This window comes from Caretta caretta, chromosome 4, assembly GCF_965140235.1.
Source record: "Caretta caretta isolate rCarCar2 chromosome 4, rCarCar1.hap1, whole genome shotgun sequence".
NCBI classification, from domain to species: Eukaryota; Metazoa; Chordata; order Testudines; family Cheloniidae; genus Caretta; species Caretta caretta.
In genome coordinates, this window is record NC_134209.1 from 107,624,222 (window position 1) to 107,652,172 (window position 27,951).

General features: G+C 43.6%; 1 protein-coding gene across 11 annotated transcripts in view; it reads left to right on the plus strand.

The window, feature by feature from the left end:
- The window catches only part of APBB2 (amyloid beta precursor protein binding family B member 2), a 328,999-nt gene that overhangs the window by 291,212 nt on the left and 9,836 nt on the right, over positions 1-27,951 (plus strand). For all 11 annotated transcript variants that reach the window (XM_048848487.2, XM_048848489.2, XM_048848488.2 and 8 more), the window contains 2 exons: positions 16,513-16,627; positions 25,590-25,677. In XM_048848487.2, the coding sequence (XP_048704444.2) occupies positions 16,513-16,627; positions 25,590-25,677 (203 nt within the window). The remainder of the gene's footprint in view (positions 1-16,512; positions 16,628-25,589; positions 25,678-27,951) is intronic.

Below are 27,951 nucleotides of genomic sequence, written 5' to 3' on the forward strand. Positions count from 1 at the left end.
CCTTAAGTATGTTTAAATTTTGCTCTATCCCAGAGGCACCTTTTTCCTTGTTTTTTTTTTCCTAAGTGTTATTTAAAATGAAAAATAATCTAAATTTTGGGTCTGAGAGACCACTTGAGTGCACCTTTCAAATGAAATTAAAATTTGGGTAACTCACAGAAAATTCAGAATCGTAATCATTTTTACCTTTCACATTTTTAATTAAAAACATATTGATTATTTTTCAGATGAAATGTGCATTATTTTTCTTCTCTGATTAAATCCTGAGAAACTAGATTTTTTTTTCTTTCAAATTTTGAAATTCTGGGTCACTGAACTGTTACCATGGTCATTGTCTATAGTTGGAAGTCTTTTTGATATTAGAAACATTAGGAGCTAATTTAAATCTCTGGGTTGTTAAAAGGGTTTTGGTAAGCACAATGAGGTCCCTATTATGTGTGTAAAGCCAGTGGGCAACAATCAATAAATTATAGCACTGTGTAGACGGGGAAGAGGAATGGGCGGAATCATTGATGATTGGAGAGAGGGGTCACTCCTAGATCCCACTGAGAAGATCCTAGAATCTCCACCCCATAACAATGGGGCTGATTCAAACCCTTCCATTTTAAAATTTCAGGCTGCAGCTCAGGGAACATATTTTCCATTCATAATCAAATACAGATTTTCTTCTCAACTTCATTGCCCTCAGTGGCCATAATGTAGCACATCAAGGGCCAAGAAACTCCCAGGCCACAGGTGGGACGCTGCTGTCTATTGATATTGAAGGATATAACACTGCGTCTGATGATCCTGGAAATGAAACATTTTTCAATGACGTCATCATCAAAATACAACCGCAAGGATAATTTTTAAATCCCTGTATCGAGCTTTGTAACAGCTCTTCAACATCTGCTTCATTCAAGAGCAATCTGTTTATCTTCAATATGGAAAATAGGGCAGAGATCAATTTCTGATTATGCTCTAAAAGCAACTGAGACGAAGACTGGAATTTAATAAGAAGTTGCAACCTTCTTTTTATGCTGACAGTTTTGCCCTCTGTGTAACACATAAAGAACAATTTAAAGAATGAAGCCTGGATATGTTCCTCCAGGCAGATTTAAACTTCTAGGTCCACAAGTAAATGCTGTGAGTGAAGAAACAGAAGAAAAATGACCTAATAATGGCTACAAGTTTGTATGGGGTGGGGGGATACATTCGTGCTTAATGCTATTAATTCTACGTGAGAAAAGGAAACGGCAAACTATTCTGTTCCAGTTGCTGATTATCCCATCCAACAAGTCAGGAAAGTATGACAAGAAGGACTTTGCCACTTTCTCAGATAGTAAAAATGAAATGAAGAGAAGGTGCAAACTCCTCAGGTGCATTCATCCTAAATTTCTGTTGTATGGATGTTAAGCACACTACTCAAACCTCATTGAGAAAGTAGTAAAACGGAACATAGTCCTAAAGCACATTGCAGATGTTCACGTGTCCTTCCACAGCTACCTTTAACATCACAGTTGGTTATTTGAAAAAGGATGATTTATTTCCCCCTGCTTCACACTGACACTTGGTGAAACTATCAGGAACATTGTTTCTACATTTTGCATTCAACTACCTCAGTGCCACATATAGAGGTACTATAATTTCTCGACTCCTACTTGATATTATTTTGTTTATACATTTCATTAGTATTTTAGGATTTCATTCGTGCTTTTGGCCACAGCATTGCACTAGGAGCTCATGTTCATTTGATTACCACCATGAGCCCCAAGTCTTTGTCAGAGTCACTGCTTCCAGGGATAGTGTCCCTCATCCTATAAGCATGGCCTATGTTTGGCCATATATCTAATGAGTACAACAGAGTATTACCACAGATAATGCTGAAGAAAAAGAGAGACACCAATTTAGAGGGAAAGTGACAACAAATGACATCTAAATAGTAAACATCTATCTTAATATGCATACATGCAAATATCTGATTTGTACACGTGCATTGAGTTAGGCATCCGCAAACCTAACCTAAAACCTGGCCTAAAATGCATATGCAGGCCCCTCTGAAAATCCTAAATTAATTTTCATTTCTCTTCTTTCTTACCCAGCCCTTGCTGTGTGAAACATGTTTTCCTCTTTGCCTCTGTAAGTGCCCCTTGTTTTCCAATAGGATAGAACCTGAAATCATGCTGAGCCCTACATTCATTCTGTCCCTGAAGTTGTACATTGTACATGAACCTCACTCAAATAGGAGATCAGCCTCCCTTCCTTGAACGAGTTCTACCCTTTTGGGGGTGAGAATGAGAGGGGATCTATTCTTTGGGCAAGAGAGTGGGATCAGGAGTATCTTAGCAATGGGAACAGGATGAGCAAATTTAATCAACAGTTGATTGTCCTTTAGGCCCCACATCTCTGGCAACCTTGTAGTCAAAGACAACAGATGAGACCTCTCATCCTAGTGACATCATTCGTTATCCACATAGAGGCAATGTACATATGTCTAATCTAGGTTCTAAATGCAGTCAACTCACCGGTAACTGGCTTGGGCAGTGGTTCTCAAACTATGGGTTAGGACCCCAAAGTGGGTCACGACCCCATTTTAATGGGGTCGCCAGGGCTGGCTTAGACTTGCTGGTGCTGAGGGCTGAAGCCTGAGCCCTGTCGCCCAGAGCCAAAGTTGAAGCTCAAGGGCTTCAGCCCTTACAGGCCCCCTGCCTGGAGGGTTTCAGCTTTCCCCCCCTGAGCAGTGGGGCTCAGGCTTCAGTTCCCCGACCTGGGGCTGTGTAGTAATTTTTGTTGGCAGAAGCAGGTCGTGGTACAATGAAGTTTGAGAACCCCTGGTCTTGGGCAATGTCTGTTGTTTTTCTCACACAGCCGTCATTTGGCTCAGAGGAATGGAGCTTTCCTGTATAGAAGTGTGTACTTATCTGCAAATTCCTACTGCATATCTTTTCTTATGGAAAGAGCCTAGGAAGCAAACAATCCTGGCATAGTAGAGGAAGACCGTGGCCACACTTCCCCAGTGACCCAAGTGTCAGGGTAGCGAACAAAATCTGAGTAGAACAGTTGTGAAGACACGCCTCAATGGACATTTGCCCCATGCATGTGAGCTTCATTAAGTACTGGTGGGAGATTGCCTGGGCTGCAGGACCCTGTAATAGTAGGGAAATAACTTGAGGGAGGTGACTGAAGAGAAGATTGGGCTGTCAGTTTTGCAAGTTTTTAACATTTGACAGGCCAATGTAAACGCTTGGCTCCCCCATCGTCTCAACCTCAACCTGCTAACGCTTGTTAAAACTACAGACTTCCTTGTTTTCACTAGGATTTTACCCCATGTTCGTTATAACATTAGCTAACATGAGTTAAGAGCGCATCCTTTTCCTATTGAAGACCCACTATTGGAGGTAGCTCCAGTAGCCAGCAGTCACCAGCTCCAGCATCAGTGCAGGTCTGGAAGAGGCACTGGAATACAACAGCAATTACTCCTGTTCTGAGCAGCATGGGATTCGATAGCAGTGCTACAAAGTGCTAGCAGCTCTAGGGTGGCTTTGACCCTCAGCAGTGGCAGCTGTCTAGGTGGATCCTGGAAAATCTAGTGAGGGGTGAAGGGCAAAAGGCAACAACCAATGAAGGAGTGAACTAGCTACATTTTGTCTGCTTCTGCCTGGCCTCTTTCCCTTCCCTTCTCCCCAGCCCCCCACCTGTTGAGAGCTATTGGGCTGCAGTTGGGAAATAAAAAACAGCTTGTGTTAAATCACGTTAGTTTAGTATTTGTTAAAACAGCTTTGAAGCTAAAATCTATGCTGATTTACACCACTTGGCTTCTGTGGGGTTTCACAGGGGCAAGTTGGGGCAGAATTCAGCCATGGATGTCTCAGAGGGTGTAATTTTCAACTGAGCCCAGGTGACTTTGATTTTCAGTGCTACTTGTGCTCCTAAATCATGAGAGCTCTTGAAAATCCCACAGATGGAGAAAACTTAATTTGGCTTCAGTTTAAAAAGAAGTTTTTAACCCAGATGGTGAAAATGAAAGCAGACTTACAAACTCTTTCAGTTTGGGCAATCAAGGATTTAACAGTAACACTGTGTAAGGCATGTTTTTAAAACACATGATTGGTTTGTTGTTGTCTGTTTGAATAGCAGCTCCTTTTGGAAACACAAAGGTTTGCATCACTTTTTCATGTGTGCTTACTGCATACTGCTTCCCATATTTGTATGTGATATTTTAAGCTCGATTACCTCTTGATGTTGATATGCCTGTGCTGCCTCTCTAAATTCAGCTGATGCCTCTTGGCTTTATTGTATGTTTCCAAAAATACAAACTTCAGCACCGCAGGATTCAACCAGAATAACTGCTGAAAGGAAATAGTTGCAGTACGCCTAGGTAAGCTAAGCAGGAAAGGAATATTGAATGTTAAATGTACAGTACTGCTGTCAACAGTTCTGTCTCATTGTATGCTGGACTTTTGTCTGTGTGAATGTTTTCTAACTTGCTCTTTCTGTTCTGTTTCTTCATGCTTTCCTGGATTCAGAGAGAGGTAAATGATTTTCATTTCTCCATCATTCTCCATGTTTATCTGCCTAGCACTCACCAAACAGTGCCAGTAGCAGTCATCATTGTCTTACAAAAGCTAACATGTAGTGAAGTAAACTAATCCTGTACCTGATCACATTTTTAATCCAGTAATGACAGTATTGCCAACCCCATGCATTCAAAAATCGTGACTCAGCCGTCCCCCCCAAACATGTGACTAGTTACAAATCATGAGATTTGGCGGGGGTCGGGGGGGAGAATCATGGTTCTTTTTACGTGCCTTCTGGTGTTTGAGAATTTAGGGTTCATATTTTCCAGCTCTTCTCTGGGGCCATGAGGACTAGAAACTTTTCTTATTAAATAAAAGCTCAGATTCGCACATAATTACATGACTCCAGGAGCGAGGAGTTTAAGAAAAACAAAAATATCATGAGAGTTGGCAACACTGAAATTAATCTCTTCATCTAGTGTTTGGGATGGCAGGTTGTCCTTCAAGTTATATAAACTGTCATGTATGCATTTTTTATCTGCATGTTGTGCAAAGTTATTGTTTAGGATTCTCTATAACACTTCCTGTTGTATTGGAACACGTACAGTACTATTCTACTATATTGTTATCATTTGCTTTGCAGCTCAAGGGCTATAGTCAGGCAGCAATTTCTTACTGGTAGAATTGTACTCCACAAGTCAGAATTAGGTTTCGGCCTCAGTCCAGTTATGTTTGTTCTTCTAGATAGTAAAGCCCTGGCACTGGAACAGGTTGGAAGGGAGATAGTTTAGAGATGTGGACATTTCCTTGGGTTTGCTTCAAGGAATATAATGAGACTACTTTACAAGCTTGACTGGTTTTTAATCAGTTCTTTAGAAAGCACTGGCCTAGGGAAATGTTTGAACTTTCTTGGTGATTATGGCTTTGCAAGCTAATGTACATTTCATGCATGTAAGAAGTGATGATCATTCCAGGCTAACATTAACAAAAGTGTGCTGTGATCTGCTTCTCTGGTTGTGAAAATACTGTGATTAGTTTTTCTGTCTGAATAATAAAGAAAAAAGGGAAACTATCACTCCCAACGGCTTAATAAGGCAAATCTCAATGAAGACACAGTATTTGCTGCCATCTTAAATTAAAAGTGCACTTGAGCTTTGGGCATCTCAATTTGATTTCTTTATCAGTTATTTAAATATTCCTTACAAAGGCTTCTTTCACTTGTATCTGCGAAGGTAGTATTCTGGTATTGGGATAGCCATGTTAGTCTGTATCCACAAAAACAACAAGGAGTCTGGTGGCACCTTAAACACTAACAGATTTATTTGGGCATAAGCTTTCGTGGGTAAAAAACCCGCTTCTTCAGATGCTTGGAGTGAAAATTACTGATGCAGACATTATAATACTGACACATGAAGTATAATAATGCCTGCATCTGTAATTTTCACTCTGTACATCTGAAGAAGTGGGTTACTTAACTACGAAAGCTTATGTCCAAATAAATCTTAGTCTTTAAGGTGCTACCAGACTCCTTGTTGTTTTTGAAGGTAGGATTGTTGTCTAAAATATCTAAATATTAATTTACTATATCCAAGTTACATGATTGGCATCAAAGAGGCTGTTCAAAGATTTAAAGACTAATCTGGAGAATAAAGCCCCTGTGATGCTGCACAGTATGAGTAGCAGCAGTACAGTCTTTCCCATGCTGTCTCATCCATGTACCTTAGCCTTGGAGAGAGCACCTCTAGAACTGAGTAAGTAGTTGAATCCCCATATACCTTCCATAAACTTTCTGAAGTAAGATGGGACTTCTTCTCTAAAAGAACTGCAATGTGAAGGTTCATGCTAATAAAATGTTAAGCGTCAGAACCTCAGCTGGTGTAAATTGGTGTAACTCCACTGAGTTGAATGGGGCTCTGCCAGTTTCCATTAGATGAGGATCTGACCCTAAACCTCTATCTCTAGCCACCAAAAAACCCAGTGAAAATCCAAATTTGAAATGGAAGCCCTGTGCTGACACTCTCTTCTTGACTCGTCATACAGTTCCTGCCCCCCTAACTAGAGCCAGTCGGGAATTCTTGACTAAATGGTTTTCATCAGAAAATGCCAGTTTGTCTAAACTGAAACTTTTGCGGGAAAGGGTGGATTTTTGGCAAAACTTCTTATCGGGAAGGTTTCTCAGATCCAGGATGGTGTTTCTGGTGAGAAACAGAGAGAGAGACCCACCACAGAACGTGGGGAAAGGGTAAGTGATTCATTATGCTTAATAGCCATCCCTCTGCCTAATCTGGATGTAGTGCTAAGTCTAAAGAGAATCCTGTCTAGTCCTCTGTTGGAAGGGTGGTGTCTATGACATGGAGACCCAGAGTTATATGGAAAATAGGTGGGGGCACTTAGAGCTTTGAGAAGAGGATAGCACATACATGAAATTGGGAATGAAAACCCTGGAAGCATAGAAATATTTTCAGATTGGAGCATGGCTTGGAGCCTAAGGTCCTAAAGAGATGAATGTCACAGAGGTGTCAGATATGGGGGGGCAGAACGAGGGGTTAAAAATTAAATAATTTGAAAAGGTGGGAATGATCTCTGAGATGTCAACAAATAACAGAAAGGCTGGGGCTTCCTTTCACTGTAAGAACCTCACATATAAGGTTGCCAGGTTACAATTGTTAGGATTCACATTCCCACTCAAGGTGGCCAAACAAACAGTGCCCAAGGAAACTACTCGAGAGTTAGTAAGTGACCTAAAAAAGCAATTGGAGAGAAATTCAGAGGCTTCCAATACAGGATAATTAGCAATACAAGCTATATGCATGAATGTATTAAAAAGGCAAGTGGATTGTCTTCAGTGCTAGATCACGCAAGGAGAATTCAATAACTGCGTAAAAGTAACTGATGTTCTTCTAAAAAGAAACAAATTTTTAAGTTCTCATCTGAAAGAGAACTGAAATAAGAATTCTGGGGCTGCTAGTGGGAGAGGGGACCTATCTATTTCTGTTAAGGGGAAATCCTCTGTCAGAAATCCTGTATCCTCTCACCTAGGGTTGCCAACTTTCTATTCTCACAAAATCGAATACCCTTGCCCCGCCCCTCCTCCGATGCCCCACCCCTTCTCAGAGGCCCTGCCCCTGCTCACTCCCACCCTCGCTCATTTTCACCGGCCATCTGGGGGTGTGGGCTCTGGGGTGGGCCCAGAAATGAGGGGTTCAGTGTATGGGAAGGGGTTCTGGGCTGGAGTTAGGGTGCGGGGGGAGGGGTTAAGGCTCTGGCTGGGAGTGTGGGCTTTGGGATGGGGCCAGGGATGAGGGATTTGGGGTGCAGGAGGGGGCTCCGTGCTGGGACTGAGGGGTTCAGAGGCTGGGAGGGGGATCAGGGATGGGGCAGGGGGTTGGGGCGCAGTTCAGGCTCCAGGCAGCGCTTACCTCAAGCAGCTCCCAGAAGCAGAGGCATGTCCCTGCTCTGGCTCCTATGCGGAGGCGCAGCCAGACGGCTCTGCACGCTGCCCCATCTGCAGGCGCCACCCCCGCAGCTCCCATTGACTGTTTCCTGGCCAATGGGAGCTGCCAGGGTAGCGCTTGCGACGGGGCCAGTGTGTGGAGCCCCCTGCCTGCCCCTGTGCGTGGGAGCTGATGGAGGGGGCCATGCCGCTGCTTCTGGGAGCCATGTGGCGTGGAGGCTAGGAGGTAGCCTGCCAGCCCCACTGCTTGCCACTGCCAACTGGACAGTCAATGGATGCTGACCGGAGCCGCCAGAATCCCTTTTCAATCAGGTGTTCCGGTCGAAAACCGAACACCTGGTCACCCTACTCTCAGCTTGCATGATCATGTTAAGGTGGATAAGCATTCTGTACTGGATTACAATTAGAAAACTGTAGGAAGGTGCAGGTGCACAACAGAATGTGGTTGTTGGCCTGATGGATCTAAGATACACAAATCAAAATTCATTTGAAAACTGAAAAATTAAAGACACTACTGTACTAAAAAGGATTACACATAGTCTAATGCACAAAGTGAAAAAATTGTGTATTTTGGCACAGAAAAATATTGAATCTCTGACTGATTTATTTTTTTACAATCATGCAAATTTTAGAATCCAGCTCAGATGGAAAGGATTATAGGACGTGTTTTGGAGTTGGGTGGTTTGGTGGTGGTGTGTTTTGGGTTTTTTTTGCTTGGTTTGGTTTGTTTTTTTCCAGGAGAGGGAGATTGTCTCACCCTATAGCAGCCTCAGCTAATGGATAACATGAAGATGAAAAATCCCTTAGCAAACCATGGAAGGACTCTGATTTTGATGCTGATATGGATATTATTTCATTGTTGGAGAGTGTTTGTTTTGGCTTTTTGCTTTAAAATTGTTGTTATACAGAGTTCTCCACATCCTTGCAAGCGCCTCTGCATTGGCCTAATACAAAGCCCACTGAAGTGAATAAAAACACTTCCACTGACTTCAGTAGGTCTTGGATCAGGCCCTGTGTCCCGAAAGGGACTACATGTGGTTATAGTTTTCAATTCTGTAAAGACAGTAAGTAGTTTACCTCTTAATAGCATCTTAATCCTGATTTGAAATCCCTACCTCTGTAAAGGGACAGTGCTGGCAAAATACAGTTTAAAATGTTAATCCAGAACTTCAGACCTTTTTCATATTCTGAACCATATTTTACCAAAGAGTTTTGCTTGTGGGTCACCTCCCCTCCCATTTGAATATCCATGTGACAACTACAGCAATTGCTGACATGGAAAAGTTATACCAGAGGCATGGTTTTTCAGTGTTTTATTTTTCTCTTTTTCTCTTATCTCATTGCCCTTCCCATCTGTTCTGTTCCTCTCTCCTTTTGCTCACCTACATATGCTTCCCAGCCACTTGGTCCTCTGTTCCCCCAGACTTTCTTTCTGTAATGATGGATGTCAATTCTAACTCCATTAGTAGTTTCAGTCCCTGTGGTTGCTCTTGACTCCTCACTTCTCCCCTTTCTCTTACATCTGTGTGACCACTGCTGCAGCCCTCACATTCTCTATACGAGGTGCTGGCTGGTGATCACGTGGTGCTGGCTCTCCTTGTTTCCAGCAGTTTTTAGTAGTTTCCAGCAGTTTTTAGTCGTTTCCAGGTAGATCCTGGCAATGAAGATCCTGGAGGTTTGTAGAAGCTGGTAAGGAGAAGGAGAGCAAGCCCCATATTACTAGCCAACTCCCTGCAGTCCACAAGCATGGACCAGCGGTACATGGACCACACTTGAGGAAAGTTAGACATTGGCCATCATTTTTCTTGATTAATTCAAATCGTTTTCTTACTCAGCCCAGAAGAGGTACTTTCCTGTGTCAAGGATTATTTGTAAAATATAAATCTATAAATACAGTGGAAATCAAAATTACACTGATGCAAGAAAATATTTCTATTTGTTTTGATCAGTGTGTTTTATCAGTGTTTTGATAAGATTCGACCTTTGCTTATTTCAGACTTAAAAGTTAGTTTATTTTTACCAAAGAAATTAGCTAATACATATCTACATTGTTCAAAAGGTAAAACTTTAGATTAGAAAGGTAGTACAATATGTGCCATGCTTTCATGGTGAGATTAACTGGGATGTCTCCCAGGGCTTTAGTCTAATATCGACTGCTATTCAAACAGGGTAGCGTTAGCATAAATTCCATTTAGCATAATCACATTCACCTAATGTTTAGTGGTTAAGTGATGCTTAACTGCGTGTTAAATAGGCAAGCTCCAGTCAATTAATAGAGAACTTTACTGAAATAAAGATGAAGTATTCCTTTTTATTGACCCATTTTTATTCAGTACAATTTTTTTAAAAAAGAAAAAAGGTCTCTTCCCTTAATAATAAGCAACAGGGCATCCTAATTAAGAGGATTCTACTGTATTTTCAGCTCTACAGCAGAGCCAAGCTACAATTTTACGCGCACAGAAAAATTCTCATCCATTTTTCTGGTCAATCTGTTTTATGACTTCTGTTTGAAATAACGATTCAATCCCAGTTCATATGTACTGTAAATTCCCATTAGATGGAGCATAGGATACATGCACAAATTATGGAAGTTTTCATTTTAGGCTAAGGGAAATATTCATTTTTACAGCAAACCGCAGAATAACTGGCATCATCCTGGAAACCATTCTGTCAGGATCCAGTTACGTTTTTGAATACTGTGTTCTCCTGCTGAGATGCTTCTCCACTGTAGGCCCAAGCCCAGAAAAGTAAAGGGCTTATGAAAGTTGCTGTAACCGCCAAGATTTTTCTACACTGAAATAGGGAAGTGTTCCTGTCCCACTGACATTAATGGCAAAATTCCTTTTGACTTCAGTAGGACCAGGAGCAGGAACTCTAGCCTGCAAACACTTCTGCACATGCTTAGCTTTCTGCATGTGAGTATCCTAGTGGGATAGACTTTGATGGGGTTAGGTATGATCAGTGTCAAGCTGACAGCCCCTTGGGTACTCCAATCTATCTTGTCACCTAGGCAAGCTTGGCTTTGTGACAGATGGTCCCTTATACCAAAAATCACAATAATATTCAGGTTACTCCCTGTCCCAAAGGGACCAGTCACTTACCCCAGGTCAGTTGTACCTTAGATCTCACACGAAAGAAATTCTTGTCACCAACCCTATAATAAAAGATCTAAAGATTTATTAACTAGGAAAAGAAAATAAGAATTATTTACAAGGTTAAAGCAGGTAAACATTGCATACACCCAAATGAGTTAGTCTTAAGTTTCAAAAAGTAATGAAAGCTTCTATAATAAGCAAGGGCTATAAGTCCTTTAGAGCTAACCCAGGGCAAGCACTGGGGATCTTTTGCTTATGCTTAGTTCTCTCACAGTCCAAGCAAGCATAAAAAATACAATTCCTTCTTGTTAGGGCTTTTTATTCCTTTCCCCCTTCTGCATAAAGTTGCAAATTCAGCTCTTGGGAGGAATTCAGTTGAAAGTCTCCTCTTCATGGGGAATGTGGGGAAGAGAGCAATGCACAAAGTCTTTTGTCTTCTGGTGGCTCATCTGATGTTGATGGGCCTTATTGTGCTGGGCAAGAGATAAGCATCTCCTGTTGGAAACTAGTATTTCACACTTGTTAATGCATCTGTCCTGTCTGGTGACTTACAGTTAAAGAGCAAACACTTAAATATTACCTTATAACGTGGGATGTAGGTATTATCAGTCAGATTAATGCATGCAACAAATTGCAAGCATTTCATAAAGTCTAGACGCATTTTTATAACTCTGATATCTGTTTTAACAACACTAACACATAGGTGAACCAGACTGATTCCAGCTATGTATTTGTCAGTGTTCAGTTGAAACCTAGGGGCCTTGGCATGAGCTGGCTTGTAGCTTCTGCACTTCCACATTCTGGGAGGTGACAACTCCAGTGACTTGTCCAGAAGTCAATACATCTTGCTCAGAAGGCAGTATTCTCTTTTCTGCCCAATCATTTGCATGCAAGATTTCAATTGTTATATCTTTTCCATAGATTAATTTACCATTGGTAATTCTGGAAGGGTATGAACTGGAGCCCTCATATCCTTGATAATTTTTCTACAAAAGAGAGAGGAGGGGTTTTGTTTGTTTCCTTGAAATACAGAATAGTTTGAACCCTAGCTACAGGAGAGTCAAGTTGGATTCTTAACAACCTGGGTGTCTTGTGGGAGCAGGCCAGTATTGCAGAATTGTGTACTGTACTGTAAGACTGTGCTCATGGATGTTGCTTAAGACATTTAGTTGACTTGATGAATTATTGAAGTTGACATATAGTCTGTGCCTTGGCAGATGGGAAGATGATAGTTTGATTGATGATTTGGAAGCCGATGGTGTTTTCAGATTTCTGCATGATACAGTAACTCTGGTTTTGAAGAAAGAGAGGGAAGGGGTTTTATTGATGAGATATCCTCCCCATCCTGACAGGTATGCAGACATAGCCCTGATCTTGCAAAGGCTTATGCATATACCTATCTTTACAGATGTGAGTAGTCCTGTTGTAAACAATAGGACTATTCAGGTGCTTTAAATTAAGCACATATGGAAGCATTTGCTGGGTTTGGGCCCAATTCCCTGAAACATCATAGTGCAGGCTTTTTTTGGCTCCTCACAGGTTGAAATTGATCAAATATTTACTAAATAATTTTTGCTGCTGATTGTCATTAACTCTGTATATTTAGTTCAGCCTTGTTATGAATACATGGTATTACATAAAAAAATTTCTGTTAAATTACCATTATTTAGGTTGCAAAGTCAAGCACTGGGAAGTTAGAACATGCCAAATTTACAGTTGCCTGTGCCACCCTAAATCATCTTTCTTGTGCACCCAGCCTGTGCATTGATGAGGCAGGGGTCCTGTGGGGAAAAATAGTATATCATTCTGTAATCAAAATCACAGTACATACAAGGAGCATGGCATGCATGGGCAACCATAATTCTGGCATTTCCTAACTATTGAGAATGTTGCAAGCAAAATAAGGTTCTGTTAATGTCGTTTTTTGTATGTCATTGCCTAGGAGTTTTTCAAGGACAAAGGTGAAAACAAATTATGTTATGTGCAACTGTAATAATACTCCCCTTCATATATCATCCACTGGGCTTGAACTCTGAGCCTTAAACCCTACAGCACGGATTACTACAACCTGAGGTAGAGAGCTAACCACATTAGCTGGCTACAGGAGAGTAGAGTGTTATCCTAGAATATGAGGATGGGATGCTGTTGCCCTGTGCTGGGTCCAGGAGAGGAGGAGGGGAGTCTAGCCTGGCCTCTCTTCCTCCTGCCAGAGAGAAAGAGAGACAGAAATACTGGGATCATGTGCCAGGTTGGGAAGTGGAAAAGAGATTTTGGGGGAAGTTTAGCTTGGCGCTCTCTCACATTGCCCTGCCATCCCTAGCCACAGCTTCTGGCAGCTCCCAGACATTCCCAGTAGAGTGTCTGCTGTTGCCTTGGCAGAAACATAGGCCAGTCTCTTTAAAATGTTCAGTGATTTTTGGCAGGCTGACAGAATTTTGTGGTGTGTGGGGGAATAGTGATTTTTAACACTTTTCAACTCTATTAAATCCAAATGGAATGACATGGGACAAAGAAAAGTGTCTGTAGTGTATGGGGTTTTCCTTGCAGGATATCATATGTCTGCTGCAAACAATGGCGGTATTAATACTTATGAAAGAAAAGTCACAATACTGCTTTATAGTGGAAAGTGTAAGACAACACTTTTCTGAGGTGTTTCCCACTTAAACCATAACCACCCTCCTTTCTTTGGTCTTTATAGCATTGGTTTTGTCTATCTTATGCTGTTATAATAGTTTAGTCTGTTTTGAACAGTGCAGTGCCCTGCGCATGCCCCTAAAAAAAGGGATGCTTTCTAAATACCTTTTATTATTATTTAATGGGAGGAGGAGGGTTATCTCTTTAAGGTTTTAAATCTTTGCAATTCAGCACGAAAACTCAAGTAATTTCTCAACAGGGCTAGATTAAATATGGCTGCAGAGGCTTTTGTGTAATATGCTCCAAAAAAATTAGCTTGTTAGTTGAGGTACATTGTCTGATGTGGTTCAGTAAAGCAAAGCACAATAGTTTAGAATGGTGTTGATATGCCAGGATATTGCCACAGCTGATCAAGCAGAGTGCAAGAATTTCTAGTGCTGTTTTATAATCATGGATTTCACAGCATGCTTTCAAAACCCTGATTGGATTTGCTTTAATGGCTTTGTCTCATCTTAGATATTGCCTTTTTATTTATAAGAAAATAACTGATAACTGAATAACTTCACTCATAGCAGAAGGCACTACCCAGATCTGTTCTGTATTTTAGAATACGTGTGCTAGTCCTTGAAGTTAATACTTTTACTTGGCCCTGATTCTGCAAACTGCTCCACATGGGTGGACCCTGAACCTGTGCAGACCTCTGCTGACTTCCACTGGGCTCTGCTTAGGTGCTGTGACCTGCTCATGCAAAGCAGTTTGCAGAATCAGGGCCTTATTTATGTATACAACTCAGTGAAAACATTGGGTGCTCTTCCAAGGATAAGCTTGTTAAGAGGCCTCATACATCACTACTTTACAAGACATCAAAGGAATAGTATTGATTGGAGTAAATACTCAGTAAATAGTAAAGCCATGGAATGTAAAGTAGATGGCTTTCAGTAGTATTTTAAATTCATATAAACACAGATTTTAGCCTTTAAATCAGCACTCCATTAGAGTAGGCCCTAATCCTGCAATGAGCTGCACACAGGGATCCATTCTCTTTGCAGTGTTGGGGGCATAGTCATTACCAGGGATCTCGGGGAGGAGGGAAGAGGAAGGGAGACTGAGTGTTTCTAATCAGAAACTCTACGATAGAGTTATGGTTTAAATCCATATCCATTCATTTAAAACAGCTCTGCTAGAATGTTGCCGTTATAACAAGATACAAAATATCTGGAATTGTAGGTAAAAAAACAAAAATGCTTGAAAGGTGGGACATTAGAAGGTTGTAGTTTTTAAAAAACACTCCAAAGTTTCAGAAAGTCTAGAAATACATACTTACTGTTCCAGTACCAACCAGAGCTAATAAAAGTGTTTGGGTGACTGGGGGACCCTAAATGCTTACAAACGTGGTGCCTACAAACCCTTCAGGGCTGGACCAGCAAGCTTGATTAATGTGCAGGCCCCCTCACGAGATAAAATTCATGATGGTTTTATGTAACAGTTCATTTTTTCCATAGCTAATAATTTTTCAGAGATAGCATAGTTAAATATACCCTTTTCCCTCAGTTCACCTTGAGGCCTGATGAATGCAACCTATTTGGAGGTTTTAGTCCAGTTTTACTTTTGAGATGCTGGGTCAGAAGGGAGCTTCACTAATTTACATCAGCTAAAGATTTGGCCCACTGTGTGCACTAGCAAAAAAGGATTAGACTTTCCAATATGGGACTCCTTGTCATCAGCCTCCCTCTGAGGGGAAAGGCATTGAAGAGTGTCTTCATACTGATGGAATGACTGGGGGTCAGCTTGCCATGTCTAGTCTAATTCTAGTCAGCCAGTCTGCTGGGGGTGGAGAAATTTGCAGTTGGCAGGGACTGTTGACTAAGTGGCAAAGGTTAGTGACTGTGTGCTGAGGGGGCAGCACATTATGAGAAAAGAAAAACAAAGGTGGGTGGAAGGCTGCAGAAAAAGGTAGTTGAAGGTTTGCCTGGATTGTGTTTGCTGCCCTTTCAATCCTGCTACTGTATGGTCTGCCTACACTACAGGGCCAGCTGCGCCTCAGAGTTCCCATCTGTAAGGTGGGTAAACAGAAATGCCTACCTCCCAGGATGGTTGTGAGGCTGAATTAGAACTTCAGCACTCTGACAGCCATGCTATACTGTGTGAGTGCTTAGTATTAGGCAAACAATCTTTTTGTTACAGGGCATTTACTTTAAAGTTATTTAACATTTGAAAAAGTAGTAATGTCAGAAATTTAGGTCAATTAATGTGAGTGAAGCTCAGCAGGCACACATCTCCCTTATGCAATCATATTTCTAATTACTGTCTGCATATTTTAAGCATTCTCTAATTCTTTGAAATACAGCTTTATTCAGGGAGTTTGCTGGTTGCTTGTCTTATTTTCTATTATTTTAGAAGCTGAATATGAATCTTTGCAGAAAAGCACACTATTTTCCCTCTTCTTTAGCTGTCTTTTTCTTTTTGCGAATACAGACTAACACGGCTGTTCCTCTGAAACCTGTCTTTATTCTTTAAGTATTTAATAAAATGTTCTTTTAAATTTCCCTCTGCATTTACAATTGCAGTTGGGTTTATGGGTTATGAACGCAATGAGTTTTCAGTGTTCTAACGTTGTAATGAGCTCTTTAGCGAATAAGCATCAGAGACTGGTAATGTGTTCCATGGATATGCAGTGGTGTCAAGTTAGTGCCGATTTGCTGAGGTAGCTGTTTTGGCTGAGCCACTGATTTTGTTCTCTGAGAACTCAGACATATGCTTCTTACATTAAAGCCAAACTTGCTATTTTTTAAGATGCTGCTATTTCTAATGTGTTAATTCATTTTGTCTGCAGAGACTTTGCTTATGTAGCAAGAGACAAAGACACAAGAATTTTGAAATGTCACGTGTTTCGATGTGATACGCCTGCGAAAGCCATCGCAACAAGTCTGCACGAAATCTGTTCTAAGGCAAGTGGATTATAACAACTCATTCATTAACCTCGTGAATGGTTCTTAGAACTGGTACTATAATCAGCACTCTAAGTTGTGGCCTTATGCTGTTAGTCTGTGGCGCTAACAGTGAGAAATGTTACTCTAAGAGTTTGTAAAGGAAGGGGCTTGAGTGGTGTCAATAAACTATGGGAAGATGAACATTTAGATTTGAAGACCACAGTATCTGTTATAGATTTGACCAATGTGTGTATTAGCTTAAAGACTTTTTTATCTAATAAAGGGGAAGTATGAGGGTGGTCAGTGGGACAGTCGTAATTAAGGTTGCCAGGTATCCAGTTTTCAACCAGGATGCCTGGTCGAAAAGGGACCGTGGTGGCTCCCGCTGACCAGGTGGCTAAAAGTCTGGTCGGCAGCGCAGTGGGACTAAGGCAGGCTCCCTGCCTCCATGCAGCTCCCAGAAGCGGCCGGCATGTTCCTGCAGCCCCTATGCATAGGGGCGGCCACGGGGACTCCGCGCCCTACCCCCACCCTGAGCGCCCTTCCACAGCTCCCATTGGCCACGATTCCTGGCCAATGGGAGCTGCGGGAGTGGCGCCTGTGGGCTTAGGCAGTGCACAGAACCCCACAGCCCCTCTGCCTAGGAGCTGGACATGCCAGCTGCTTCCGGGAGCTGCCTGAGATGAGTGCTGCCCGGCCAGAGCCCGCACACCGAATCCCCTCCCACACTCCAACCCCATGCCAGGTCAGAACCCCCTCCCACACCCAAACTCCCTCCCAGAGCTCAGACCCCCTTCTGACCCAGCTGTGAGCCCCCTCAGGCACCCCAAACCCTTCATCCCCAGCCCCAGCTGGAGTCCACACCCCCTCTCATACCCCAACCCTCTGCCCCAGCCCTGAGCCCCTCCTGCACTCCAAACCCCCTCAGCCTCGGCCCCTCCCCAGAGTCCACACCTCCTCCCGCACCCCAGCCCAAAAGTGAAAGTGAGTGAGGGTGGGGGAGAGCGAGTGACAGAGGGAGAGGGGATGGAGTGAGGGGGGGCGGGGCCTTGGAGAAGGTGCAGGGAAAGGGGTGGGGCCTAAGGGAAGGGGGGCGGGGCAAGGCTGTTCAGTTTTGTGCGTTTACAAAGTTGGCAACCCTAGACTTGTAATAAACATTATTGGAAACAAATTGGAATGGTGAATAGTGTCATGGCTAAATAAAACAGACCTTTTTAGAAATAATGGTATTCTTCTGGCAGCCAATGCGTGAAAAATCTGTTAGTGACACCATCAACTTAAAATATTTTTTTTTCTGAAGTTTTTGTACCTACTTTTGTTTCAAGTAATACATGAGATTCCTGTAACTGAAAGAGATTAGAGATAGACATTTCTTTATCATCAGTTGGTTTCCATTGTGAGTTTGACAAATTCTCTGTTCCCCTGAATGGTCAGTTAATCAGTGCCCTCTGTTTGTGTTGGTCTTTCCTTCAGTAGTAAAGCCTTTTACAAAATAGGAAAATCTGACTGAAAATCTGTAAAAATTGGCAGGGGAACTGAAGCAGGTGTCGTACCTGAGACTATTTTTAACTCTTATTGAAACTCCACTAGTTTTCAAGTTGATCATGTCCCTTAAAAAAAACTTCTTTGATTTGTTTTTTCTTCCGTTTAAAATGTGTCTGTTTAAAGGGATGCTTCCAAAATAAAACACACATTTAGTTGCCTATCTTACTAACAGTACCTGGGGTTATTAAAACTTTAAGTTTTAAAATTCAGATTACATTTTGTGTCTGGAAGTATGCTTGTGTTTGCTTTGTACATTGTTCTCAGTTTGGAGAATGAAAATCAATGACGTTTGTTTCCTTTTTCTTTATGGTCAATTTAATTGTCTGATTTTTTTTATTTTCGTATTTATTTATTTTGAGTTTTGCAGTCTTTGAGTTACAAACACTGCAAGCATAGTAGACAAATTGGCAGCTTGATTGATCGGTTATGGAACTGGGTGCTGTTATAACTATAGAAGCTAAAATAGAGGTACACTTAATGGTTAGCAAAGGTAAGGTACTGTAAACCACATTCTTCTGTTTGCCCCACTGCAAAATACAAAAGCATCCAAATGAAGCTGGAAGTTAACAAATTAAAATCTGCTAAAAGGAATTATTTTTAACACAATGATAAAATTGTCTTCTGGCAGTGAGTTCCACGGGTTTGTATAAAAGGCTTAAAAGAGAGCTTAGTAGGATTAAAAAAGAATTAGACATTTCTATATGAAAAATTAGAACATCCACAGTTACGTTATGTGGGTTAGGATAGAATTTTCCCCCAGGTCAGATTGACAGTGACCTTGGGGATTTTTTGCCTTCCTCTGGGTGCTTCCTCTCGTCTTCCTCACATCATTGTGGCCTGTGATATACAGGAGGTCAGACTAGATGATCTAGAGGTCTGTTCTGGCCTTTAGCTCTATGACTCCATATAACTTTAAACTTAAGGTTAGGGGTAATACACCTTGCCCTGAGCAGTGGCAGAAGTAGGTCATGGAACTGTACGAAACCTGGCAGTTCTGGCTGGGGTGGGTGCTTGAGGAGCTGCTGGGGAGTAGGTAGTTCCTCGGCTCTGGTGGGCAGGGAGCTGTTCAGGTAGCTGGAGGCTTAGTGCTAGGGCAAACCTGGTGCAGCTGGGTACAGCAAGGACGGGCTAAGAGAGGCTGGAACTGGTAATGGGCCCCTCATCTTGGACACATGGTGGGGGCCTGGTGCATACTAAGCGCGTGACATTCTCAGAGAGTGTCCTGTGGTCCCTTGCTTCACTGATGGACTGTGCATTCTTGGATTTTTCTCCCTGCAGGTTGTAGGATGCATAGCGGAAACCAGTGGAATTCTGGGATTTCAAAAAATCCCCTGATTCCACTCTCTGTCCCATGCTTACTCTCTCTCTGGGTGGGCTAGTGCCATTCTCAAATTGCTGATGGTGAACACAGACCTAAGAATGCTCTGTGCTGCTATGCTAGGCACAGAGGCTGTGTGAGCTTTATTTGAGCTCTTGGAGATGGGGGCTTTGGTTCTGGACTTTGCCTGCTGCACCCCCAAGCAGATGATGAGCTTGCAGCTGCAGGTCTTCGTGCGGCAGTGGTGGAAGGAGGACAAGATGAGGAAGACAAAGACAACACCTGGCAACTGCTACTACAGGAGGTCTTCCTGGAGCAGCTTCTCACAGTGCAGCCCTTTTTCTCGGCTCAGGAGGCCAGCATCAGTTGGTGCAGAGGAGGGTTCTGCAGACCTGGGATGACCAGGATGGCAAAGGCAACTTTCTTTGAAATCTACGCTAAACTAGCCATGGAGCTGCAGCAGGAGAGCACCACCGTGCGTTGCCCCATAGCTGTTGAGAAACGGGTTGCCGTTGCATTTAGCAGTTGGCCATCCCCTAACGTTTTCTGGCCCATAGCCAACCAATTCAGCATAGGGAGATCGACTGTTGGGACCATCGTCAAGCAGGTTGTACTGACAGCACTCATTCCCATTGGTAACAATGGCTGTGCACACAGGGGGTTCCCAAACTCTATTGGGACAACTGGGGGGACCATCTCCCTAATGTTTGCCAGGACTCAGAGTTTATAAACAGCTGCATATTTTCAGGCCTGACATTCAAAGTAAGAGGAACAGTAGGCATCCCTGACAGCATTGCCCGGGCCATTCCTTTCTATTCCTTAGTGATGACCTTTATCAGCTGTACATCGAGGTGTTATCCTGGGGGTCGGGGGCGGGGGGGAGGATGGATTGTGAGTGTTGCTGTTTGTCTTATGGGTGGTTTTCCTGTGTACCATGCACTGCAGATTCTTTGAGAGTGAATTTTAATGGTTTGTATTATTAAACAACCAGAAATAAACCTGTAATTAAAACAACAAGACACAGCTTTTGAAGTGACACAGTGCAGTGGAGGGCAGCAAACAACAATATGGGGTGGTCCAGTTCACAGACGAGTGTATGTCTTGCCTCTGCCTCTTCTTGTTTGGCTGCCTTCCAGTGTTGAGTGGCTCAAAGGTTTCAGGGGTGTTAGATGGCTTAAAAGAGCTGGGCTCCCAGGGCAGTTTCTCTCACAGCGTGAGCTTGGGCCAGGGAGGGGAATGGCATCTGAGAGCATGGCTACTGAGATGTGGCAGGGAACATACGTAGGTGTTCCCAGTACCCTGTATTGTCCAGGGGTTGCAGAATATGGTTGGGTCTTTGCTGAGGGCACTGCGTTGTATATGTGCCTGCTAGCAGCATGGACTGCAGCCAAACATTCTGCTTCTATATTGCCTCCAGGAGTTGCCTCTGCATGTTCCCGTCTTTCTCTGCAATGTCTCTGGCTACTGCAATGCTCTCTCTGGGTAGCATCCTGTCTTTCCCTCTCCAACCTCAAATACAACCCCCAGGGCTCCATATTTTTTCAGTTTTGAGGGGGAGTCTGCTATGTAGTCTGTGAACATTGTCTCCTGAGTTCTTCGTTTCTTCCCCCTCAAGTTAGGCAGTCACTCAGCTGTTGATAAAGGCTCTGTCCTTGAGGATCTGGCCACTGCAGGTATCGTGGCTGGGAGAGGAGGGGGGGGAAACCCAAACAGTTATTGTTCATGTTCCAGAGAGGCTATTAATGCATTTTTTCAACATTTACGTCTGTTTTCCCCTCTCTGAGATTCTTCCCTGTCTTAGGGGCACTTCAGAGATGGTATGTGCATGGAAGCTAGATTGGGATTTTTGCAACTGGACTTTGGAGGCTGGGGATGGAGTCAGGGGGGAGGTTGGGAATTAAGTTCCTGGTCTGTCTTTGCAATCTAGGCTATGTCTTGAATGTTGGCGCAGGCTGAGAATTATGTTCCCCGTCAGTCTTTGCCTCAAACTTGTAAGACAATTCTGTGAAGCCGGTGAACTAAATCTGGGCATCCACTCTTTAGCAGTTCGGATGAAATATTGTCAGGACTAGGTGCTTTATCATTTCGTAACTGTTTGATGGCAAGTATCTCTTCCTCTAATGTGGTAGGTCTGTTTTCAGATCAGTTCTCTTTTTAGATTAAATTGTAGTCTACATTTTGGGTGGGAATCTCCTCATTAATTTGCAAAAATGTTCACACTCACACACGCATCGATATCCTGCCAGTATTTTCCATTTTTGTCCTTAAGTGGCAGAAGCCGCAAGAATGAGCATCCAGTTATGACCTTCAGTGTCTCAAATACACATTTCTGGTCATGTCTTTCAGAGGTATCGTCTACACACTGCACCATGCTAATCCACCGCTGTTCCACTCGTTCAGAAGATTGGAAAAGGAGCTGTATCATCCCTTTTTTTCAAAAAAGGGAGAGTGTTCAGCCTGCTCAAATTATAGGGGAATAATGCTGCTGTCAGTCCCAGGGAAGGGGTTTAGGATCATTCTACTGAACTGGCTGAAATACCATATCAGTCCAAAAAGAAGAGGCAAGCAGTGAGATTTCTGTACCGGTCAACCTACCATCCAGACTGTATGTGCTCTGTCGAATGTATTGGAAAATGACACGAGCAACAAAAAGAAGTTAACATCACATTTGTAGATTTTGCAGCCACTTTTGACACAGTGCATCCATCAGCACTGTGGCTACTGCTATGCCAGTATAGGATGCCTAAGGACTTAGTGTGGCAAGTGGAGGAACTGTACCACAGTACATTTAGTGGTATGAGGGTCAATGGTTGTATTATAGACTGATTTGGGGTAGATTCAAGGATACGCCAGGGATGCGTTCTCTTATCCACATTATTTAATGTTCTGATAGACTATCCGATGTCAAAGCTGACTGAGGCCAAAGCAGGAGTTGTGAAATTTTAAAGACTCATCTTCAGAGGATCTCGAGAATGTGGATGATATTGCCTTACTTGGTGAACCTACTGATCAACTACAACAAATCCTGGAAGAGCTGTGAAAAACTGCAGAATCTATGAAACTTAGGATCAGTGATGATAAAACCAAAGCTATGCATGCCTCCTGTAAAATGGGAATGAATAACTTGATGATGCTTCATGTAAATGGCAATGATATAGAATGGGAGAATCGTTTTATCTGTCGGGGTAGTCATTTGATGGCAGGAAGTTCTATCACCGAAAATGTCACATGTTGGCTCAGTCTTGCATCAGTGACATTTCAGTGTCTTCTAAAGGCCCCTGGGCTGCAGGATGTCTGTGTGATAGCTAAGATATGAGTGTTCAACACAGTAGTGATGACAATACCGTTAGGGCAGAAACGTGGCCATTAAAAAGTGTTGAGGAGAGGAAACTAAACAGTTCTCAGTATCAAAAGTTCCGGCATATTCTTCATGCCCATTGGTTTGATTTTTATTACAAACTTTGAGATACTTACATGATCCTGGCAAGTTGCAGTCCTGCATCGGTTGACAAGAGGATGGCAATGGTGGGGTCATGTACAACTTCCAGAAGAAGGTACACTTTTACAGAAGGTTTATGGAGCTAAGATTGAAAGAAGTAGAACATGAGGCCAACCATGAAGGGGAAGATGCAACTTTGAGGGATTTAAGAAGTCTAAATTGTCCCATACTGACTCTTGCTGAAGGAAGAAGACTTGCAAGAGACTGTTCAAGCTGGAAGTCCATTCTTTGTGCCACCACAGCTACATCATAGCCATGAGCATCTGCTGCTGCCACTCGCTTTGCAGTTTAGACTATGCCTTGAAGACTATGGGGTGTTGGGAATTATGTTCCTGGTTTGGCTTTGCAGGTGCTTCTGTGGTCGTGGAGGGTTAGTGGGTGGGTATCTGGGAGTGAGCTGGATGCTAATCCCTTCTTCATCCCCTTTAAGCTGTCCTGACTCTCAGTAATATTACACTGAGGTAAGTGACTAGGAAACAGAAAATGGCCTTATTCAAAAAAGCAAAGGGCAGACCAGCGAGCTATGCTGTGAAGTTATTCACCAAGATGGTCTCCTCTGAAGTGCTGTAGGAGTGGAAGGGAATTGTGAGCTATATTGCGGGCAGTTCCCATACAGCTACCCCACAGGGAGCCAGGAGCCTCAAGGCAAATGTCAGGAGGAAAACAGGTAGATGTATAGGTGCCCTCTACACCATGGGCTTGTGAACAGTTGATGGTTTGGGCTTTACCATGAGACAGAAGCTGGTTGCCCTGTCAGACCAGCCACCATTTTGAGAATGTGTATGTGGGGGGCGGAGGCCAAATGAAGGGGGACAGAGAGGGCTGAAGGATGTGGGAACTGGAAATCAGAAAGGCTTCTAGCTCACATCCACACAAAGTGGGGCACTGGAACAGAAGTTAGCACAGCAGTGTAGTGTAATAATAAATTGTAAAGGTCAATACTTACATGCCAAGGTTCCTTTGATAGGATCTGCCTCCTCAGTCCCGGGCTGGTTTGTGTCTGGGAATCAAGCTGGCTTCCAACATGGCCACCCTCAGAGTCCTGAGTCCTGAAGAGATCATGACTTTCTAGGGAGAGCTCTTCACTGCGCTGCTTGTGTTCTTCCTCCAATGACTCTTGTCGCTCATCCTCAGTAGGAGGTGGGAGAAGGGGGTACAGCTGTGCACAGGATCCACAACCTTCTTGGGTTTATAGCGGTGTAATTGTTTAATATCCTGTCCAGCTCCTCAAAAAATAGATCGCTTATATTTCCACACTCTTCTTACATCTTGGGTTGTTGTGTACAGTCTCCTGAGCTGTTTGCTCTTTATCTGGTACTAGTTGGTGTCCTTGTGGACAACTGGCTAGCAATGTCCACCAACACGTCTTTATTCTGGTGGCTGGCCCCAAGAGCTTGCTGGCCTGCTGCTTTTCCCCAGATGGCAGTGAGATCTAGGGTCTCAGCATGGCACCAAGCCGCTGTTAGAGCCACGTTGTAGAGGCTGCTGGAGTAATATTGCTGTAATACCAATATATTGGACTCCAGGAGTAAATGGTCTGATCCTGCCAGATGAAGGATATGTCGTCTTGTCAATTTGACTCCAGAGCAGTGGGAGGGGATGCAGGTAAACAGACAGGTTGCTCATACATGTCTGCAAAGCAGTGTGGGATAGCAGTTGGAGAACTGCCAAAGTAGTGTGAAGCAGCATTGTGTGTATACTAACAATAGACCGCGTTTGCTAAGTTTGCATCCAACTTGAAAGAAGACTCCAGAGTTTGCGATAAATGTGGAGTTAGTGCACTCGAAGGAACGATGTTGCTTGTGCACAGGCATTTGTAGGCCAAACAGCCTGAGTTAGTGTGGATTTAAACCCCCGGTGTAGACAATCCCTCAATGATAGTTATGGCTCTGAGTCAGCTAAGCAATTAAGTACGTTCTTACATACCACTGGATGGACTTGTTCTACTGAATCAGGGCCTTATTCCTAAGCTAACAAACTCTCATCAACAGCTCTCATTTTATTCAGCCCAGAATATGAATATTGCCTCATAAACAGAAAGCAACCTCAAGTATAATAATCACAAACCAAGGGAGCCACTGTGAGAGCCATGATCTTAGAGCAGGTGTTTCTGCCTCCAGGCCCTGTGCTCAGACCACTAGACCTCTCTGTAAAGTTTAATTAAAATGGCAGTTTGTTTATTATTAAGACATAAACAAAATGTAGTTGTACATCACACTCCAACACAGCCACGGTCACAGCGGTGACTTTTCTCAGGAGGGTAAATGTAAATAGGTAGATCAGAAATGTGCACGGGATGACAAATGCCTCTTCCCTTTTTATTTGCATAGATTTATTTATACTTCTTTCTATCTCGTTCCTCACTGCAGGTTTTGAATGTTTAAACTGCTAATTTTCACTTTACTTTTCATATCCGTTTGTAGCTCTAAGTCCCGCAAAGAGAGAACTGTAAATAAACCGAAAGAAAATTAATTTTAGTATCTCTTTTGGTCCTTTGGACTCTGACTGATTGCAGACTTCCCAGATTAGGGGTGTAATGAGAGTAGCAAGTGTATACTTGGAGTTGCTACTGTACTATATCTTGGGGGAAAATGCTGTTTTATTGCCGTCTTCTCCAGATTATGGCTGAACGGAAGAATGCTAAAGCTGTGGCTTGCAGCTCTTTACAGGAACGGACAAATGTCACCCTGGATGTTCCCCTGCAAGGTACTGTGTGCCAGAATTAACTTTATATTATGGTCCAGTTTTAGATACAGTCCCTTAATGTTGTACTGAACAAAAATTGAGCTGAAAGGAAGGCTAACAGTGTCTTTTAGATAGTGTATCTGATGATGTCACAGCAAAATACTTTTATTAGTAATGTTGACAGTAGTGCAGTTCTGCTCAGTTATGGCAACTTGTTTATTTCCTTTGGTTTCTTTCAAAATATGTAAATTTCACAGCTCAGTAGTGGAAATGATATGCCAGATCTGCATAAAAACAAAATATTTCCAATTAATCAATGGGTTCAGAGGAGTTATAGCAGATCCAAACTCTTCCTGGATTTCAGCATCAATGTGAGCTTCAAAGGCTGATGAGCAAGCAAATCTTCCAGCCAAATGTGTGCTGCACCCTGTAGCGTGGGGTAAAAGAAAAATGGCTTTGTGTTTCTTTCTCTTCGCGTAATGGTTGATATGTTGAAAGCAGCCCAGGAGACTTACACACAGTAACTAATGCAAGGTATATGTTTTAAATCCACTTGCCTGCACTGAATATCTCAACTCACTGCTATTTGTTGTTCATAGGGATTTTTTATTTGCATCAGCTGTTCACACGGACATTGGTTTCTCCTGGCACAGAGAGAGCATGTTCATAGGCATGGTTTAAAAACACAGGGCTACATTCACAAAGGGAATCCATCTCTCCTGTTGAGGCTATTCTACTTCGTATGAAAAATGTAAATAGTCATTAGATCAGAGAGGAAAAGAGTGAGAGTGACTCTCTAGCCCAGTGGCTAAGGCACCCACCTGGGAGACCCAGGTTCCAGTCCCTGTTCCAGTGACTCTTTTTAAGTATTTCATACAAAGTGGAACAGTCTCAACAGGAGAAACTGAAAAAGACCCACCCTAGAATACCACACAATCCAGCAATTAGGGCATTCACCTGGGAGGTGGGAGACTTTGGTTCAAGTCCCCTCTCCTCTGTCAGAGTGGTGATTTGAACTGGGGTCTCCCACATCCTGAGTGAGTGCTCTAACCACTGGGCAATATGGGGTAAGGGGTGGGGGGAAACTGCTACTTCTGCTCCTATTTCACTGAAAAAGCACTGACCTGGCTTAGGTGCCTAACTCCAGGGGGCGGTTCATGGCTATGAATCCAAAGTGGAGATAACTGCTTCCATCTGGCCTGGAGTTAGGTGCCCAACTTCCTTTGAGAGGAGGAGCTTAGGCCCTGCCCCTCTCCTCAGTATTTCCTATTGGCTAGCTCAGATGGCTCTCTGCTCAGTGTGCCAGCTGTTGAGAGTCCTCTTCTTAGGACTTGTCTACACAGTGAGTGCCCAGGGTGCGAATTTAAAGCGTACCAGCTTGCTGCACAGGTGAAAGCCAAGTGGATGTTGCCACAGCACAGTGAAAGTCCCAGGGTGCAGCTTAGCGTTCTGCTGCTTGAAAGCATAGTTTGATAAGCCACACTCCAGGACATCCACTTCTGTAGCAGTGTCCAAATGGCGAGTTACTGTGAGTGACCTGATGCGTTGTGGATAGGGTTCGCAGGTGTCCAGTTTTCTACTGGAACGCCTGATCGAAAAGGGACCCTGGCAGCTCCAGTCAGCACTGCTGACCGGGCCGTTAAAAGTCTGGTCAGCAGCACAGTGGGGCTAAGGCAGGCTCCCTGGCTCCGCGCAGCTCCCGGAAGCAGCCGGCATGTCCCTGTGGCCCCTAGGCGCAGGAGTGATCAGGGAAGGTCCATGCGCTGTCCCAGCATCGGCTCCACAGCTCCCATTGGCTGGGACCGCAGCCAGTGGGAGCTGTGAAGACGGTGCCTGCGGGCGCAGGCAGCGCACACCATGCCGAGCTGCCTGGCCATGCCTCCTCCTAGGAGTCAGACATGCCGGTCACTTCTGGGAGCAGTGCGGAGCCAGAGCAGGCAGGGAGCCTACCTTAGCCCTGCTGCGTCGCCAACCGGGAGCCACCTGAGGTAAGTGCTGCCCGGCTGGAGCCCACACCCTGAACCCCCTCCCACACCCTAACCCAGTGCCCCAGTCCTGAGCCCCCTCCCACACCCAAACTCCCTTCCGGAGCCCACACTCTCTCCTGCAACCCCAACCACAGCCCTGAGTTCCCTCCCGCAGCCAAACTCCCTCCCGGAGCCCACCCCCCAAACCTCCTCCCATACCCCAACCTCCTGCCCCAGCCCTGAGCCCCCTCCCGCACTCCAAACCCCTCGGCCCCAGCCTGGAGCCCCCTCCAGAACACACAACACGTCATCCCCAGTCCCACCCCAG